This window comes from Rutidosis leptorrhynchoides, chromosome 5 (assembly GCF_046630445.1).
Source record: "Rutidosis leptorrhynchoides isolate AG116_Rl617_1_P2 chromosome 5, CSIRO_AGI_Rlap_v1, whole genome shotgun sequence".
NCBI classification, from domain to species: domain Eukaryota; kingdom Viridiplantae; phylum Streptophyta; class Magnoliopsida; order Asterales; family Asteraceae; genus Rutidosis; species Rutidosis leptorrhynchoides.
This window is the reverse complement of record NC_092337.1, coordinates 418690965-418710192: the sequence shown is the minus strand read 5'-3', so window position 1 is coordinate 418710192 and position 19228 is coordinate 418690965. Positions and strand designations below refer to the sequence as shown.

General features: G+C 33.2%; 1 protein-coding gene and 1 long non-coding RNA gene across 5 annotated transcripts; both read left to right on the top strand.

Annotated features, from left to right (window-relative positions):
• Positions 1–4616: 4616 nt before the first annotated feature.
• On the top strand, positions 4617–7547 carry LOC139847919 (uncharacterized). 4 transcript variants are annotated; one of them, XM_071837650.1, is made up of 6 exons: positions 4617–4996; positions 5278–5445; positions 5619–5741; positions 6096–6233; positions 6972–7046; positions 7399–7547. In XM_071837650.1, the coding sequence occupies exons 1-5, from the start codon at positions 4637–4639 to the stop codon at positions 7026–7028; spliced, it is 846 nt and encodes a 281-aa protein (XP_071693751.1). In that variant the 5' UTR covers positions 4617–4636; the 3' UTR covers positions 7029–7046; positions 7399–7547. The 4 variants fall into 4 exon arrangements, with proteins under 4 accessions (XP_071693751.1, XP_071693750.1, XP_071693749.1 ...); XM_071837649.1 differs by having other exon boundaries at positions 5913–6233; XM_071837648.1 differs by having other exon boundaries at positions 5619–6233; positions 6972–7041.
• Positions 7548–10680: 3133 nt separating this feature from the next.
• On the top strand, positions 10681–13589 carry LOC139850443 (uncharacterized). The gene is made up of 4 exons (XR_011760036.1): positions 10681–11430; positions 11944–12094; positions 12441–12532; positions 12858–13589. It is a non-coding gene; the product is annotated as an uncharacterized lncRNA (long non-coding RNA).
• The last annotated feature ends 5639 nt before the right edge of the window (positions 13590–19228 follow it).

Sequence of the window (19228 nt, the reverse complement as noted above, 5' to 3'; positions counted from 1 at the left end):
TTGCGATACAAAAATAATAATGTACATAAAATATTACGACGGAGTACTGTCCAAGTAATTTTCAAAACGAGTTTCCGAGAGAGCTAGAGCTAAGGAAAATATGGGTTATTGCCAAGGAGGTTATGGGTAATGTTCGGGGGTATTTTTGTGAATCAAACCTCGTGTTATTATCTCCGATGCGTCTACATGCTTTCCTACAATATTGTATATCAATATTAAACAGTGAGTTTCATATGATCCCTTTTTCAAACTATATTTTTGGGCTGAGAATACATGCGCAGTTTTATAAACTGTTTTACTAAATGGATACAAATACTAAAACTGATTTTGTGTGAGTTTCATTGATCCATTTTTTAATTGCTTTTGCAATATATATTTTTGGGCTGAGAATACATGCACTTTATTTTAAACGCAGTAGATACAAGTACATACTAAATTCTACACTGAGTTTGAACCGAAAATCCCTTAGCTTTGGTAACTAGTAACTGCCAGTTATAAGAACTGGTGGGCGCGAGTAGTAGTATATGGATCCATAGGGCTTGACATCCCCGTCCGAGCTAGAGCGCTAGCCTTTTAACGGACGTATGCTATTTGAGAAGCGTACACGTTGGTTTGCGTGTATTATTAAGATGATTATACAAAGGGTACAAATTATATATACGTTAAAGTTTAGTTACCAGGGTGCTCAATTTTGTAGAACCGATTGATAAACGTTTCGGATGAAACAACTGAAATCTTGTGGTCCACCTTTTATTTAAAACATAATGATAAACGTTTTGAATGAAACAACTGAACTTTTGTAATCCACATTGATATACGGATTATGTGTAATATTAAAACTATGAACTCACCAACCTTTGTGTTGACACTTGAAGCATGTTTATTCTCAGGTTCCCTAGAAGTCTTCCGCTGTTTGCTTAGATGTTAGACAAGCTATGTGCATGGAGTCTTACATGACATATTTTCAAGGAAACGTTGCATTCACCAAATCATCACCATGTATCTTATTTTGACTGCATTGTCAACGGAAATACTGTTGTAAACTATTATTTATGGTGATTGTCTATATGTAAAAATCATCATATGTCGAAAACCTTTGATTTAAATATTCATTTATGGTGCGCCTTTTCAAAAGAATGCAATGTTTATAAAACGTATCATATAGAGGTCAAATACCTCGCAATGAAATCAATTAATGACGTGTTCGTCCATATGGATTTGGAGCGATCGTCACAGTATTAAACACTCGTTAAATGCTAGCGCTACTAGCCCGAGTGGGGATGTCAAACCCTATGGATCCATATCTAAGATTCGCGTTCATGGTTCAAAAACCAATGATTAAACGTTACCGAGCTAAAGGGAATGTTTATGCCGTTGTATAACCCACACATATATAAGTTTAAGTACTCGTGCCTAGTATGTAAAACATAAAATCCGCATGTATTCTCAGTTCCCAAAATAAGTTAAAGTAAAAAGGGAATGCTATAACTCACAATGATAATGTAGTCGTAAAGTCAGTTCGGAAAAGGTGTGCAAGTAATCGGTCCGAAGGTCCTCAACCTAAGGCAAATAGTACTAAGTCAGTAAATCGTCTTAATAGGTATAAAAGTATGTAAATAAGGTCTTAAGGGTCATCATCATTCATCATTTAACAAAAGGTGTAAAGTAGGTTTCGTTCATGAAAGTAGTTTAAAACAAAAGCTGACTTCGATCACTCACCACGGCCTCTACCCTTACTGAATTAAGGTGAGAACAGTGGCCATGGCTCCGTATATGAGTCCTTTAAGTGTGGTAAAATTTACAGAAGCAAACTCGTCTTCGTTTGACCGTGGCAACGGTCTAAGTGCGAGTAGGTCAGAAATTTCTGCACAACGTTAAAGGACATAGTGACGATCGGAGGGCCATAAATTCTAAACCGTAACTCGGATTAAGACGAGTCCTATATGAAAAGTTATCTACTCGAAAATATCTATCTGAAAATTAAGGTCTCAGTAGCCCAGGTCTACTGGTCTGTTACAGAAACAGCAAAACAGTAGGCAGAGAACAGTAAGCAGAAAAATAATGGGTTCCAGTGGGTTTGGTGTTTGATGTTCATCATGGTTCTCATCCTTGATGCCTATAGCTTCAAGTGTACAACTCATTGATGTGTTTACATCATATTTACCAAGTTTTGACCATCATAACCCTTGTGCAAGTCTAAGACATGTAGCACAACTTCACTTAAGAGTTGTAAGTGTTTTGATGAACCAAAGTTACATCAAAGTCTTAGTTTTAACACATACATGAAATATGAAAGTAATGTAGAACTATAAACTTGAAAGTAAACTAACTAATCAAGATCTTAAAATGTAGAACATAGTTCTTAGTTAGATCTTGAAGATCCAAGACCCAAAAGTCTAGATCAAGCATAAGTATACAAAGTTATATTTAAAGAAAACTTATTTACATGTTCTTGAACTTTCAAAGTTAACTTTTAGTTCAAGATTAATGAGATCAAGACTAACTTGTAGTACTTGACCATTTAAACTAGTTACATGAAATTAAAGTGCAAGAATGAAGAAGTAAACTAAGTAAACATGTAATTTGTTCATGGTTGTTCATACTTTTAAAGATTCAAACCAAAGTTTGATCTTTAAGAATGTAAACTTGAAGTTTACTTTATGAATCACAAGTATGATTTTAATCAACACATGAACTTGCAATCTTTAAAGAAAGTATATGTAGAACCTAAACTAGAGAGTTTAGTTCTTGAATGTTCTTGTTAATACAAGATAAAGTGATGAACAAACTAGTGAGTTTGATTCATAATAACATGTAAGTAACTAACTAACAAAGACAAGTAACTAACAACAATGAGCAACAAGTATCAAACAACAAATGATGATGATGATTAGAGGTGAATATGTCACGGTTTTGTAAGAAAAGAAAAGGAAGAAAAGAAGTTCATAATGCTTACAAGAACTTGAGAGAAAGAGAGAAAAGTTGGAAGAAAGTAAGGTGTGTGTGAAGTGTAATGAACATGTGAAGGCTACAAGTAAGAAATAAATCAAAGTTTGAAAATAAAACCCACTCCCCCATGGAAGAAGCCCACGGTCGGCAGCAAAAGGAAGAGGGGAAGGATTTGTTTGTTGGTTACTTAGATGAAAAGTCTTAAAAGTTGGATACTTGGTGTTAGTTCATGGGGATTATGGACAAACTAGATTCTTATCTCCTTAACTAACTAGTTACCATATACAAGTAATAGTTACAAGTCTTATGGGCTAATTAAGTCCATTTAAAATGTAGGGTGGGCCTATAAGCTCCTAATCATGAGTCCATTAACTTTAAACAAGCTCAAGTTCCATAAATCACAAGTTAAACCAATTAAAGCCCAAGTAACTAACTAATAGTCTTAGTTAATCAAAATGATTAATAAAATTAATCATGAATGTAAATAATACTTGAAAATATTATTCGTGTAAGTTTCGTGTGTCACAAAGACGTTTCGGGCAATTAAAGTCAAGTACGGGTAATCATGGCAACATGTAAATGTAATAACATACATTCGTTTAATCACAAGTATTAATAATAACAATTATTAATAAATAAACGTTGGAAATTACAGGGTCGTTACAATCAGTTTAGGAATGTGGGTTGATAATGGGTCCATAAAAAAACGTGTGCTAGTTAGTTGCTAGAATATCTCTTTGTTTTAGTTATTTATATCCACTTTAATGTGAATGAAAAGATGCAGCCGTAGCCATGTAGTCCTACGCATATCATTTGCTCTTTATTTTTTTTTGCAAATTCACGACACAAAAATAAATTATATTCCGTATTTTGTTTTTCATTTGAATTGTTAGGACCTGTGATTAGGGATGGCAATGGATCGAATATGGACGGATGAGGCCGTATCCATATCCATATCCATTTATTTTTTTTAGTTTTCATCCATCCATATCCATATCCGTCGGGTGAAGCGGGTTAATGGATAATTATCCATATCCGTTTAGATTTATCTTATTTTTAACAATTATAAGCGGTGGTTCATTATATACGATCAAAAGTAATATTTTTTAATAGTTTATGCGACCGAAAGTCACATTTTTACTAATCTATATAACAAATATTCAATAAATAGCTTATTAAATGTGTAAAGATATCGACATGTAAGTTGCTTACTTTTAATTACATGAAATCACATTTAAACCATCAAAGTACGATAAATACATTTAAATAAATTAAACAAAATAAAATATAAGAATAAAGTTATATTTTTAGAGAAAATATAACGAAAGATGAATATGAATATAATTAATGAACTATCACTACATAAATGATACTAATTTGAGTGATAAATTTATATATTTAGTTATTTCGGGTGAAAGCGGGTTCATCCGTAGATGAAATTTTTTCGTTCATATCCATTTAGATCGTCCATATTCACGAATAATCGGGTGGATCGGATGGATATCCACTTGATCGGGTATCCATTGCAATCCCTAAGGCTGTGATCCAACAAAATCAATTCACCGCAGACCCCCAATCACTACAAATAGTCTGACAATTAACAAATACGACGAGTAAAAAAAATTAAATACAGTTCCCATATTTATTTAATCAAGTCGGTGACCTCACTTTAGAACGTGTTACGGTAATGGCTAAGGTTTTTGACATTAACACCCCCCGACTTTCTAATCTCAGACTTAGACTTATTAATGACACAGACTCAAATGCTATCAATGTGATTGCACCTCAACTTGAGAGTCTAACTATAATTGATTGCTCAATTAAGGACTTGAATATTCAATCAGGATTTTCGTCATTCTACTACAAAGGTTACGATCCTCCACAGTGGTTTAAAAAGTGTTTTCATTCTGTGAACAAAGTAACTATCAGCTTGTCCATATATTTTTCAAATCAGCCATATATGCAGGAAGAGGCTCGTGGTATTATTAACTTGCTTCAGGACCTACGTAGTGTCAGATTTCTGACGCTTAACGTGGACATTGTTGAGGTACGGTGATCTAGTATGGGCTTTAATGATATGTTAACATTATTCTTACATGAGTACTGATACCATTTTCTTAGCATACATAATTAGAGTTGGTTATTACAATTGAACAGAAATGAAGTAGATCTGTATGCATAGTTTTTTCCATATTTATATATAATGTGTGGTTTTCATTAGCCGTGCTATTCAAGATCTTTGAAAGGTGAACGGGTATAGAACTTGTTTATTTATTTATATGCATAATTAATCTTTGTATGCATAAATAATCTTTATTATATGTGCAGTGTATTTCCTCATTCCCGGAGTTAGTATCTGGTCAGCCTTCGCCATTTAGCAACTTGATTAGCTTGAAAGTAGATTGTGGGACAAGGGATACATGCAAGGTTAATATATCTACTGAAGCTAGAAAGTTCTTGCTTGAGAAATCCCCAACTGCCACATTCACCGTAAAGGTACTTTCATCATTTTATTTATTTGTACTTTCCACGTATCGATTATATTACTGTGTGTGATTTTCAACTGCATGAAACTGATTGAATAATAGAGTGTTCCTATGGACCTTTTGTCTTAATAACAAGAGTAACTCAAGGGATACCTTGTCTCAAGTTACTTAACTTGCATGCAGGAACAACATACAGAAGCAATGAAAGAGAAAGAGGTGAAGGAGCAGATAAAGGCAGACATTGAAGATCTTCTGAGGAAACTAAAAGCATTACTAGAGCAGGACAGTATAATTACTGAGAAAAAGGTAGTTATCGAGAACCTTTTGAATGATATACAAAAAATATGGACCAAGAAAAAAGAGACCCAAATTGAATCTTCTGAGAGGGTTCAAATAGAGGAGATAGTGTCTAGATTGAGAGATATTGTGGATATGTTAATGCAATTAGTTAACGATCTTGAACCCTTGATTTCAAAGACGATGCAGATCAGATGTTTATTATGTATCTTGCCTAAAAGACATAGGGAACATATGGTAGCGTATTATAGGCAGCATGGTCAAGTAGTAGCACAAGCAACCGCACTAATTACCCGTCAAGCATCACTCAAGGATTTTGTATATAAAATGATGGATGCTCTTGAACCACTGATTGCTCGTCAGGTTGAACAAGTAGAAGCACTGAGTGCTCTTCAGGCCTCAAAAACCAAAATTATTGGTGCGTTTAGGTCTTCAATATCTCAAGTTGTTTCCAGCACCAGACATCCTCTGCCATCACAAACATCATCTTCTTCAACGATTGTGAGTTTTTTATTTATTTCATATTTGAATCTGTCTGTCCTTAGTTACAGACTTGCAGGTTATATGTGTGGGTTATGGGGTTTGGTTGAATCGCTTCATATTTAGTAGGGGCTTAAGCCAGGTGGAGTCAGGATTGGTTCATCCTTTTAATAATTTTTTTTTGGAAGTTATTATTGAGTTATAAGATCACATAAGAAAATGTTAGTATTAGTATTAGTGATTAGAAATTGCTTTACAGCACTCATGCCCAACGTCTCCAACCGGTGTATTTTAATTTTTCCGGCCAACTCCCAACTTTCACCAACCTAATTAATTCCTTCCATCTCCCATTTTTTTCACATCCTTAACCCAAAAAATTGACCATCGGTAATAACTTTCCTCTCTTCAATTGGAAATGGTTCTGATCTGTGCTTTCTCCCAATTTACAGTCATCATTTAAGGCTAGCATAATGATTACTTTACTATGTTGTGAGAAAAATATTCCTAACATCTTTAAATGAAAAATGAAATCTCCTTGCAATTTGCAAATAAAAAAGTCTTTTATTTGAAACCCAAATTGTAACTTGTAAGACAAACCAATTTAGTTACTCAGTCTGATTCTTTCTTTTTTTTTCTTCATATTGTTCTATTATATATGCTGGAAATAAAACTCGACCCATTTATAACCAAATGGGACCTTAACTTTCACAGTTGTAATCCAGTAATCTGGCTTTCTAACATGTTTATAATTAATGTCAGGTTCCTACACCCTCGACCTCAACTCAAGTATCAACAACCCAATGCCATGAGCTGTGAACCACCTGCCCAGGTGAGGTACGTATTTTTTATATGCAGCGGCTGCGCGCTTATTCATAAATCCAACTATTAAGCATTGTGCTGTTTTTGAAAGTATCCTGGTTACATAACTGTCTCATTCTTTTTCTTCATACTATATGTTCTAATATCATTTGGTGTACATAGAAGTTGCATATTCTAATTTATGCAAAACATTAACCATAATTTATTCAGTTACACAACTGAAGTGCTAACAAAAGTTTTTCTACTTACATCATGGTGTCTTTGAACTTGTTGCTTGTCTGATTAAACTCTGCAAGCTTAGCTGCTTTTGGTCTCGCTCAATTTCATCCATTTTTATGGTTATGTTCGTTGTCCAATGTCTATGCAGATCATGCCAACTTGAAGACGGTGGCTGCTATAGAAGTGCCAACTTGAAGATGTTTGTCTTCGCTAGATCAATGAAAACTTTCCATGAAAATGTAGGTTATCACTGTTAGGCGTTGACTTTTTTGAAGCTTTGAATCTTACTTTTCGTTTTTTTTTTTGGCAAAAAAATGAAACGAATCTTACTTTTTGTACTTTGTACCTTTTCTTATGCCTTTACTTCTAATTGTTATTGTATAATTGTTATATGATGACTTTCAAAAGCACTTTTATGAAGTCCATGGTAGATCGTAACTATCTTGTGAAATCACACACACACACATATATATATATATATATATATATATATATATATATATATATATATATATATATATATATATATATATATATATATATATATATATATATACACATCAAAAAATTACCGAAACACCGAATTCCCAACAAACCACCACTGGAACACCTAAAAAACAGGCCACCATCGGAAAAGCGAACCACCACTAGAAAACCAGACTCTGAAACTGGACCAACGGGCCACCACCAGACTACCTAAAGACCACCAAAACACCACCAGACCAACAGAACACCACTGAACTACCGGAACACCACTAGACCACCACCAGATCACTTCTCGGAGCACCGGATCACCACCGAATCACCATATCAATTACTACTTATAATTATCCGTTACTTATTAATTTCGCGAATTCAGGGATGTACACTAGTTGCGAATTCAGGGATGTACACTAGTTTATTATAAATGTATAACACGTTTATAAAATGGCCAACGATAAATTCACTTATAAATTTGATAGATCCACTCATACTTTGCACTGCAGACGTGTACAGTACAAATATACAATACATATTTAAAAAATGTGAGTAGATATATCATTACCTAAAATATAAGTTCATTGAAAGAGCTCCAAGTACAATATAATGATTCTTATCATCAAATCATCCACTATCTTGTCCAATTACAGTAATATTTTAGGTGTTTGTAAAATTTGATTATTTTTTTTTCTATATTCTATTCTACTATGAGTAGTGATAATTCTAAATTTTATTTTTTTATATATCCACACATATTACATGCTATCTTTTAGAAACACCCTTTACTATATTCAATCAAAAAGTTTTTGTAATACATTAACTCTTGTGTGGATTTATCAAAAAGTGAGTTAGAAATATCAATCACATTCTACTATAGTGGTTAATATCGTACTACTAATCATCATATCTAGAGATTTGTTGAACTTAATTAAGCTCATCAAAAAACACTATTCGAATCTTTGGTCTTAAAAACCCGACCCGTATATACTAGTAACTCAAATGCAGTTACTCCCTCTGTTTCATATATATTGTCCATATTTTTTTTATTGATGTCCCAAATTAATTGTTCACTTTCATAAATGAAAAGAAATATTGTGATAAATTTCTTTTGTGCCATACAACATACAAGTAAAACAAAAAAAAATTGGGTAAAAAGTAAGTGGTAGAATTGGACAGAAAAAATACATGTGTCACTGCTTTGTGTTTTTTGTGCGACTACAATAGATATCTGGGAGGGAAGGAGTACTAATTTTGTTTGTTAGTCGGGTGACCTAACATTACGCACGATTGACAATTGAATCCCATTCGACATGTAATCTCTTCTTCCTCAAAGATCAAAGGTACGTAATTAAAGTTTTTTCATAAACCCTAATTTTCCTCTAAGCGTGTTTATTCTTCAATTTTACACCTGTCAACTCTACGATATAATTTACATTTGTGAAATTGTTAGGATCTATTTATTATCTTGTACTAATTGTTTGGTGTAATCATCATTTTATCTGTACTCGAATGTTTGTTAATTCCAGACTCCAAAGTTTGGAGAGAAGAGAAAAGATTTAAATGAAATTGGTGTTCCAGAGTTTTAGTATAAAAGAAGTGGATGGAAGGGAATTCATACATTTAGCCTAATTTTCCCTTCAAACTTTCCTTCCAAATTGGAATGATCAAGCTTCCTTCCATTTCACTCCTCTTCACTTCATTTCTTTTCTTTCACAGTTAACTTGCAAAACCTCACTTTAGAACGTGTTACGGTCAAGGCATTGGTTTTTGAGATTATCACCCCTCGACTATCTAATCTCCGACTTCTTAATCATAAATGTCATGGCCAACGTGTTTGTTGTTGTCTCCAAGATGGAAGCTTATTTGGACATCAATGCCCTGTCAACTTACAGAACCTCACTTTAAAAAAATTGACCGTCAATGCTAAGGTTTTCGATATTATTACCCCTCGACTTGAACATGCCTTTTCAAGGTCTTTCTTCAAATGATCAGATGGCCTGAAATATTCTTTTAATGCGTAATGTTTTTGATAAGAGAACATGTATACAACTTGTGTAGTTATATGCATAAATAACCTTTATATGTGCAGTGTATTTCCTCATTCCCGGAGTTACTATTTGCTCGTCCTTCGCCCTTTAAGAACTTGATTAGCTTGAATATAGACTCCGGCTTGAGGGATACATGCAAAGTTGGTTGATTACTGTCTGTGATTTTTATTTACACTGTCCACGTATCGGTTTTATTACTGTCTGTGATTTTTAATACTGGGGTTCAGCTATTGTGGCAACTACTACATGAAACTTATTTGTTGCCTCTTGTTTGTTTGTTGACATCTGAGAGTGTGTTTCTAATGTTCTATTGATTAACAGCTAGTTTGCATCCATAACTAAATCTTACAAGTTGTGGACCAATTGCCATATTGTATGAAACTAATTTAATAATAGATTTTTTTATGGACTGTTGGATGTAAATAGTAGTTAGTTTGTTAGTTACCTGTTACAGTAGTTTGCTACCTGGTGTGGGTCTACAATCTAATGTAGGTACCTTTTGTATAAATACAAAATGTGTGTAAAGAAAAGTTAAGACAGAAAATTACTCTCAAATATAAAAATAACATGGTATTTGTGCCACCATGGCCCGAGTTTTACAAGAATTAAGCCAGTCAGCGGAATATATTGCCTATCCACTCCTAGTGCGAATACCACTCAGTGTGCCATTGTAGGTGAACCGGTCGATTGGCCCATATTATAAGTACAAATTGAGAATGATTAACATCTTTGGTCCAACTTTGGTAGTGTTGGATGTAATTAGTAGTTAGTTTATTTATTGGTTACCTGTAACAGTTGTTAGTTAAGTAGTTAGTTACCTGTAATAGTAGTTTGCTAGCTTTTGTAGGTCTGCTACCTTTTGTATAAATACAAGATGTCTGAATAAAGAAAAGATAGACAACAAATTACTCTCAAATATAAAGGTAACAGACCTTCTGTCTCAATAACAAGAGTAGAACAAGGGATAACGTGTCTCAAGTCGTATAGCTCTATGTAAATGCAACCTGGGTATAATCTTGTTGTACTTAAATATTATATTATCACATTTTAGAAATGGATTCATAACAGTTCATGATAGTTGTGATTCTATATCCACAGTTAATGTTGTGTAGGTTCATGTAGATTCCTTTCTCTGGCAGAAATGTTCTGTCATGCTAATAATAATAATTTGATCCATGTCTCTTTATAAAATATCCCAAGATGTCTCCATATTTTTCACATGCTCCACCTTTTAAATTTAACAACATCATTAAACTCAATGCTAACCAAAGATATCATTTCCGTGGCTGATGATGAAATAAAAAGGTTGTAGAACAAAGAGATAATTATAATGTAGTATTGCCTTAAAATATATTTGAGCCCATTATTCCATTGTCTTGAAAGATATTTGGTGGCACAGTTTACGGTTAGTTTGGGAGAAATGAAGGAAATGTTTATTCAAGAAATTGATGATGTCAGACCCTTTATTTCAAAGAAGAGGCAGGTCAGATGTTTATTGGATAAATTGCGTAAACGAAAAAGGAAACCCTGATGGAAGCACGCTACTCTCACCAGCTTGAACAAGTAGAAGCACTGATTGCTCGTATGGCCTCCCTCACATAGTAATTTCGTTGACAAAATTATTGACAAAATCATCTTCTTCTTCAACAATTGTAAGTTTTTTTAGTTTTCATATTTGACTGTCTTTCCATAGTTGTTGCAGCCTGCAGGTGGCTAAATGAGCGGGTTATAGGGTTTTGGTTGAGTTGGTTCATTTTTAGTAGCGGCTTAAACAGACGGAGTCAATTTGCTTAACCTACAGACTTTTTCTTTTTTGTCCTTTTATTATTATTTCTGGAATTCATAATTTAGTTATAAGAAAAAAAAAAAACAATAGTATTACAACGATAAATACCAACCAGTTTTTTGTCTTCAGAATAAAAAAATTGATCAAGTAGCCTGTGCTTGTGCTCAATAAAAGTAAACTTCGGATCTTTAAAAAATCTGCTTCTATCTTCTTTTCTATATACCATTCTATTTTTTAGAAGTAAACTTCTTTTCTTTATACCATTCTATTCTAAATGCTGGAAATAAATCCAACCAACGTTGACCCATTCAGAACCAAATGGGACCTCAATTTCCACAGTTGTAATCCAATAACATGGCTTTTTAACATGTTTAATCAGTATCAGGTTCCTGCACCCTCCACCTCAACTCAAGGTAACTACTATTCTTATATGCAACGGCGTGCCCGCTTATTCAAGCGTTGTGCTGTACTAAAAAGTATCCCGGTTACAACCCCAATGCCATGAGGTGTGAACCGCCTGCCCCGGTGAGGTAACTATTCTTCGGCTTGCCCGCTTAATTATAGACTCTTATCAAACTTTGCGCTGTTTTAGAATGCATCCAAATTAAATAGCTCTCTCATTCTATATCTTCAAATTGTATTCTCTAATATCAGTTGATGTACATAGAATTTGCTTTTTTCTAATGTTTGCAAAAGATCAACAATCATTTGGGGAGTATCTTGAAGTCAAATGTGATGACTTCCGAATTCTAATATTGAACAATATTACCCAATTAAAGTGCTAACAGTTAACTGTGTACTTACAGTCATGGTGTTTTTAATTTTATTCAACCTATCCGAATTATTGATAGATTGTTCTAATCAAATTCTATGCAGATCCTGCCAACTTGAAGATGTTGGGTGCTAAAGATAGTGTCAACTTGAAGATGTTTGTCGGCAGTTGGATTAATGAATTTTTTCATGAAAATGTTAGTAGGTTATAATCGTCAAAACTTTACTTTATTACAGCTGTTACTTTTGGTGGCTTTTACTCTATCTTTTAAATATAACCACCCAAAAAGCTATACTTGCTTGCTTAGATAACCATCATTTTGGCAAATATATAAGCATGAAAAGAATCTATCAACAGGTAGATGGCCAAAACGTAGCCCACTTAATCTATGTAAAATAAATGTTCTCTATCACCTTGAACATAAGCAAATATAAACTCCATTTTTCTTGACATAAATTATGCCCTAAAAAGAATGTTCAATTTCTCAAGTATATTGAATCTGCATCAAATGTTACTTGTAGCATCCCCAACTCTTCTGAAAGTGCTAGAAAGAAGAAGTATAAAACAAAAGCTGGTAACCTCAACAAAGAAGCTTTCGACATCCCCTTAGAGGCTGTTAATGATGATGATGATGATGATGTTGATGATGATGATGATGATGGGCTTACTGATTTCGTACCCAACCGCAAACCTACTAAAGTTATTGGAAAGTTAGTTAACCCAGATAAAAGGGTTGTGTAAATAAAAAGCTTTGGTGAGTTTATAAGCGGGATGACTAAATATAGTGATCCACCAATTCCACCTACAAAGATCAATTGATGAGGCTCGTCTCATGGAATACGATGGGTAACTTGTGGTTTTCGGCGACATTTTTATGGGTTTGTCCTGCTGTGTTATTAAGTTCTGTAGATGGAATGTTCTCGAAGTTGGTTTAATGTCTAAAAAGGTTTTCAAGTTAATGTTGTACTCCACGGTTGGTTGATAGTTTTTGCTAGAGATAAGATGGTTATTGGTGTCCGGGTATTGGGTCCATTGCAGCTAAATTTCAAAGACTAACCGGCCCCACAACGATATGGAATACTTCGCTTGCACGAAACTACGTTTTCTTTAATGATGAATTCATGTGTTGGACGTGTGTGTTATTATGATCATTTGATTGGGCTTCAAGAACAAAGTTATACTATTCTCATGAATTACCACGTATAAAATAGATATGAATGGTTTTAGCTCTAATCTCAAATTTTCATTTCAAGTCGTACATGTTAGTTAGGCTTATGTTTACGCCTCTTTATGGGTTTGTGTATTACCTTTGATAGTGTGCATATCGATCATATATATACGTTGAAAGATTAAGATGGTGTCTTGCTTTGTAATTGGATCAAGCCATCAATTTGTTGGCTAGTCCTCTCTCTCTCTCTCTCTCTCTCTCTCTCTCTCTCTCTCTCTCTCTCTCTGTGTGTGTGTGTGTGTGTGTCTCTCTCTCTCTCTCTCTCTCTCTCTCTCTCTATATATATATATATATATATATATATATATATATATATATATATGGAGAGGATCTAGTGAGAACTTTTTTAGTATGAGAACTCTAGGAACTCCAAAAACACTCAAAATACACTAAAATTCGAGCAAAAAGGGGCACGGACGAACAAAAAAAATGAAATTCGAGCAAAATTCAAAAACACGGACGAACAAAAAATCATAGTCGAGCAAAAAAAAATTTATTTTTATTTTTATTTTTTTAGAAAAAAAATGTAGAACACATTTTTGTTCGAATATCAATTTTTCGTTCGACTACCCTCATGTTCTACAATTTTTTGTTCGAATACAAAAATGTAGAACACATTTTTTTTTCTAATTCAAAATTTTTGTTCGAATTTCTTTTTTTTTGTTCGGCCATGTTTTTTTTTGTTCGACTATCCCATTTTTTGTTCGACTACCCCATTTTTTGCTCGAATTTCCCCTTTTTTGTTCGGCCGTGTCTCATTTTTGCTTTAATTTCCCTTTTTTGCTGGAATTTCAGTGTATTTTTGAGTTCTCAGGGTTCTCACACCAAAAAAGTTCTCATTTGATCTCTCTACTATATATATATATATATATATATATATATATATATATATATATATATATATATATATATATAGTGTTTTTTGCAAAAAAAAAATATTAAATAAATAAAAAAATTAATAAATTTCAAACAATAGATACACATTACAGTTTTACTCTTTACTTATATTTCTTCATGAAAGTGAATGTATTAAATGAAAGTAAAACTACATTCGACTATAAAAGTGTTGGTGATTTTAGTGTGATCCAACATGATCAAGGTTTTAGGTTATTGGATTACTTGGAAGTGATTGTTTAATACTCTACACAATTTTGGGAAGTGTGGAGTACACGTTCGTAAAGAGTAAAACCGATCACTTAGTATATAGTTGAGCTTGGAAGAATAAGTGCTTGAAAATGGCTGACTCACTAAGAATCAGACTAAGCCGCGCCACGAGCCTTATTGTAATCTGGGGCAGAACCTTTGGTTGTTTCTGGTTTGGAACAAGGCACTACACCTGTGACGATCGCTCCAAATCCATATGGATGAACACGTCATTCATTGATTTCATTGCGAGGTATTTGACCTCTATATGATACGTTTTGTAAACATTGCATTCTTTTGAAAAGGCACACCATAAATGAATATTTAAATCAAAGGTTTTCGACATCTGATGATTTCTACATATAGACAATCACCATAAATAATAGTTTACAACAGTACTTCCGTTGATAATGCAGTCAAAATAAGATACATGGTGATGATTTGGTGAATGCAACGTTTCCTTGAAAAATATGTCATGTAAGACTCCATGCACATAGCTTGTCTAACATCTAAGCAAACGGCGGAAGACTTCTAGGAAACCTGAGAATAAACATGCTAACAAGTGTCAACACAAAGGTTGGTGAGTTCATAGTTTTAATGTTTCGTATAATCTGTATATAAAGGTGGATCACAAGATTTCAGTTGTTTCATCCGAAATGTTTATCAAAATATTCTACGAAATTGAGCACCCTGGTAACTAAACTTTAAAGTATATATAATTTGTACCCTTTGTATAATCATCTTAATAATACACGCAAACCAACGTGTACGCTTCTCAAATAGCATACATCCGTTAAAAGGCTAGTGCTCTAGCTCGGACGGGGATATCAAGCCCTATGGATCCATATACTACTACTCGCGCCCACCAGTTCTTATAACTGGCAGTTACTAGTTACCAAAGCTAAGGTATTTTCGGTTCAAACTCAGTGTAGAATTTAGTATGTACTTGTATCCATTGCGTTTAAAATAAAGTGCATGTATTCTCAGCCCAAAAATATATATTGCAAAAACAATTAAAAAGGGATCAATGAAACTCACCTTAGCAGCACATACAGTTATTCATCGTAATGTGACTGAAACTCGGTATATCAAAGAATCGTAGATCTCAACCTAGAGAACATATGTTGGTCAATAAATGTGTATCAAGCTAGGTCAGGTCATAGTGTATCACAATCCTAATGCTCGAGATCGACATACAAAAGTTATCCAAAGTCGTTTCAAAAAGTCAATTTTGACAATAGTTTAATAAAATGAGACTTGCCTTATATAAAGATTCATTTACTCGGTTGGTAATATTTAAAAATTCACTTTATCAATCTCGTAAACAAGTTGTTTAAATCTTAATTGTAGATTCAAAAGTAATTTCAATTAACGTCAATCATAATTCAGTTGATCATATCTTTTAATCCGTTCATCAAAACTATTCGGTGTCTAAATGAAAAGTTATCGATTTTTCGCCAGCTTTCCAAAAACATGTATATCATATACCTTTTACCAGTAATATATGGATTTAATTCGTGATTCATTATAAACTGTTTAACGACGAAATTTAGCATACAAACATGTATAAATATATATACTCGAGTACTAGACATGGATACACTATTAATATATAATAGATAAAATATAAGTACTTACGTATTAATATTGAGATTCAATATTGTAGGAAAGTACGTAGACGTAACGGAGATGATAAACACTAGGTTTGATTCATAAATATATCCCCGAACATTACCCATAACCTCCTTGGCAATAGCCCATAATTTCCTTAGTTCTATCCCGCTCGTAAAACTCATTTTTAAAAGCGACATGCTCATAACCTCGTCGTAATATTTTATGTATAATATTACTAAAATATTAAGATTAATAATAATTTAATAATATAATAATAATAATAATAATAATAATAATAATAATAATAATAATAATAATAATAATAATAATAATAATAATAATAATTTAAATAAAATAAATACGGAGTAATAAGTGTGTAAACTGAGCAAAAACGAATTCAATTTATAGACCTTTCCTGAAATCTGACCCCATGCGATCGCATGGGTTTTATGCCTATTTTCCATGCGATCGCATGGCCCCAAAATCCAGCTCACATTTTTTTTGTATTTTTGTTTGTCGACATAATAATTAATAATATATATAATATATTTAATTTATATAATTAATTATATATTATATTAAATTCACATGCATAGTTAACTTGTAATTTTTGTTCCGATAAGTCGTACGTTGTTACGCGACTTATGTCCCGGTTCCGGTTTTTCGAGTGTCCCTTCGTACGCTGAGAAAACTTGTACATTACATTTTGGGACACGTACCTTAGTCAAAATATAGCCTTAAATTATCCCTAAATTATATCACTCGAAATATAACTTATACATTTGAGTGTTTTGGTCATTTACTTCTATAAATCATTGTCTCGATATTTGTTAAAATACATTTTAAAATAGTGTTTTACTGTAACAAAGTTACTGTAGCAAAGTCAATTTTCACTGTAGCAATTCACTGTAGCAAATACAATTTCTACTATAACAATTCACTGTAGCAAATAGTGATTTTCGAAAACACTGTAGCATTTTGGGTACTGTAGCAATTTGAAAATACTGTAGCAAATTAGTGTTTTACCGGTTCATCTTAAACGCTTTAGTTAACTTATCTAAATATCAATCGAATCAATAAACGAATGTTACTATCGTTTACTAAATAACTTGAAATTATATATATGTATATATCTTTTTAATATACATAAATCAGTTTTTAAATACACATTGGAAGTTATTTATAAATAAATTTTAATAATAAATATTTCAACTTATCATATATATTCAAATAGATATTTAAACCAATAAGTTTAATGTACGGTATCAAACAATTAATACATTGTTACCTTTTCAAGTTATAGTATATATGTATCTATTTACATATAATTGTTCGCGAATCGTCGAAAACAACCGAAGGGTATTTAAATATATAAAAGTAGTTCAAAAATTTTGAGATTCAGTTTTACAGACTTTGCTTATCGTGTCGGAAATGTTAATCATACAAAGATTAAGTTTAAATTTGGTCAGAAAATTTCGGGTCATCACAACACCGCACCGCGGCCATATGAGGCGCAACGCGGCCCCAAGGCAGAATTGGTTACCGAATTTTGCCAAACTAGTGGACGTTAGGTATGGTGTAAGGCCGCGGCGCGACTTGTAGCCTGGAATCTGAAAGGGTGCCTTTTGATCCAAAAGGCATGTTGGTTCAAAACGTTGCTTGGCTTTTTCTGGTCACTTTGGAACGGTTTTTATCATTGAAACAACATATTTAGACACCAAATAAGTGGTGTTGATTCCCAAGAGGTGTACCATTTCATTATGGTCACTTATGAAAGGTTGTGCCTCTTGATTCACACATTGGTCAACTATAAATAAAATGCACATTCATTTGAGAAAAAGGTTTCAGATTTTTTTTCCTCTCTCACACTCTCATCATTCTAGCAAACATTTCCTGCATTATACTTTTGCAAGGACAATTTTTCTTGGTCTTGAAAAAGATTGTTAAAACTAGTCTTATCCCAATATTGATTTCGTGCAACCCAAGACCCATAGGGGCGAAATACTCTATTGAGAAAGTAATTCATGATTCTAGTTTTATTGGACAATCCATATTTCCTAACAAAAAGTGCATGGAGAGAAACAAGAAATGCAGTGGCGGAACATAGAGCAACCCAAAGTGGGTATCCGTCCCCCTGGATTTAACGGGAAAAAAAATTTTACACTAAAAAATTTTTTTTTTACCAAAAAATAAGGTTTTTTTTAGTGTTCGCCTGACAATGAAAAATTTATTAAATTTTTAGACTCGCCCCTTCTGTAGTCGAGTTTAAGTTCCGCCGCTGAAGAAATGGATGCAGACCATTCTCGTGGATCGTGACTCGCTCGTAAATAGCATGTAGTAAAGTTATATCATTTTCTAGTTTCGAAGCTCGTTGATTTTTCTTTATAATTGTTGGTTTTGTTGGCTCTTTCATTGTATGATGAAAGTGTTCGGTTATAAAGTTTTCATTTTTTCCCCCGATATAATTTCACCGTTATCCATAAAAACAGTACTATTCAAAACTAAAACCTAATTTCACGTCCCAACTCGACCCGTGTTGTGTCGATATCGTTACCAATTCCAATAACAGATGGCGGGATATTTTCCATAAGACCGATTGTATCGGTTAAGTTTGGGGGCGTGGCAAGCCTAGGTGGCAAGCAACCAACACCAATTTATGGTGTATCAATGTGTGGGATGGGGCATTTTTTGAGGCCTTCTTTGCCCTGCAACTAAAGAATCAACGGAGTGGGTTGCAATTTTATTAATTTTTATTATTTTAAAAATCTTATTTTTACTCCTTTTAATACTTAACCAATTATATTTTAACATATCATCACAATACTCCTAACCCATATCAAAACACCACACTACCACTACACAACAAAATCAACGTTCTAGTCAACAAAAAGGTACAAAAATCTGTTG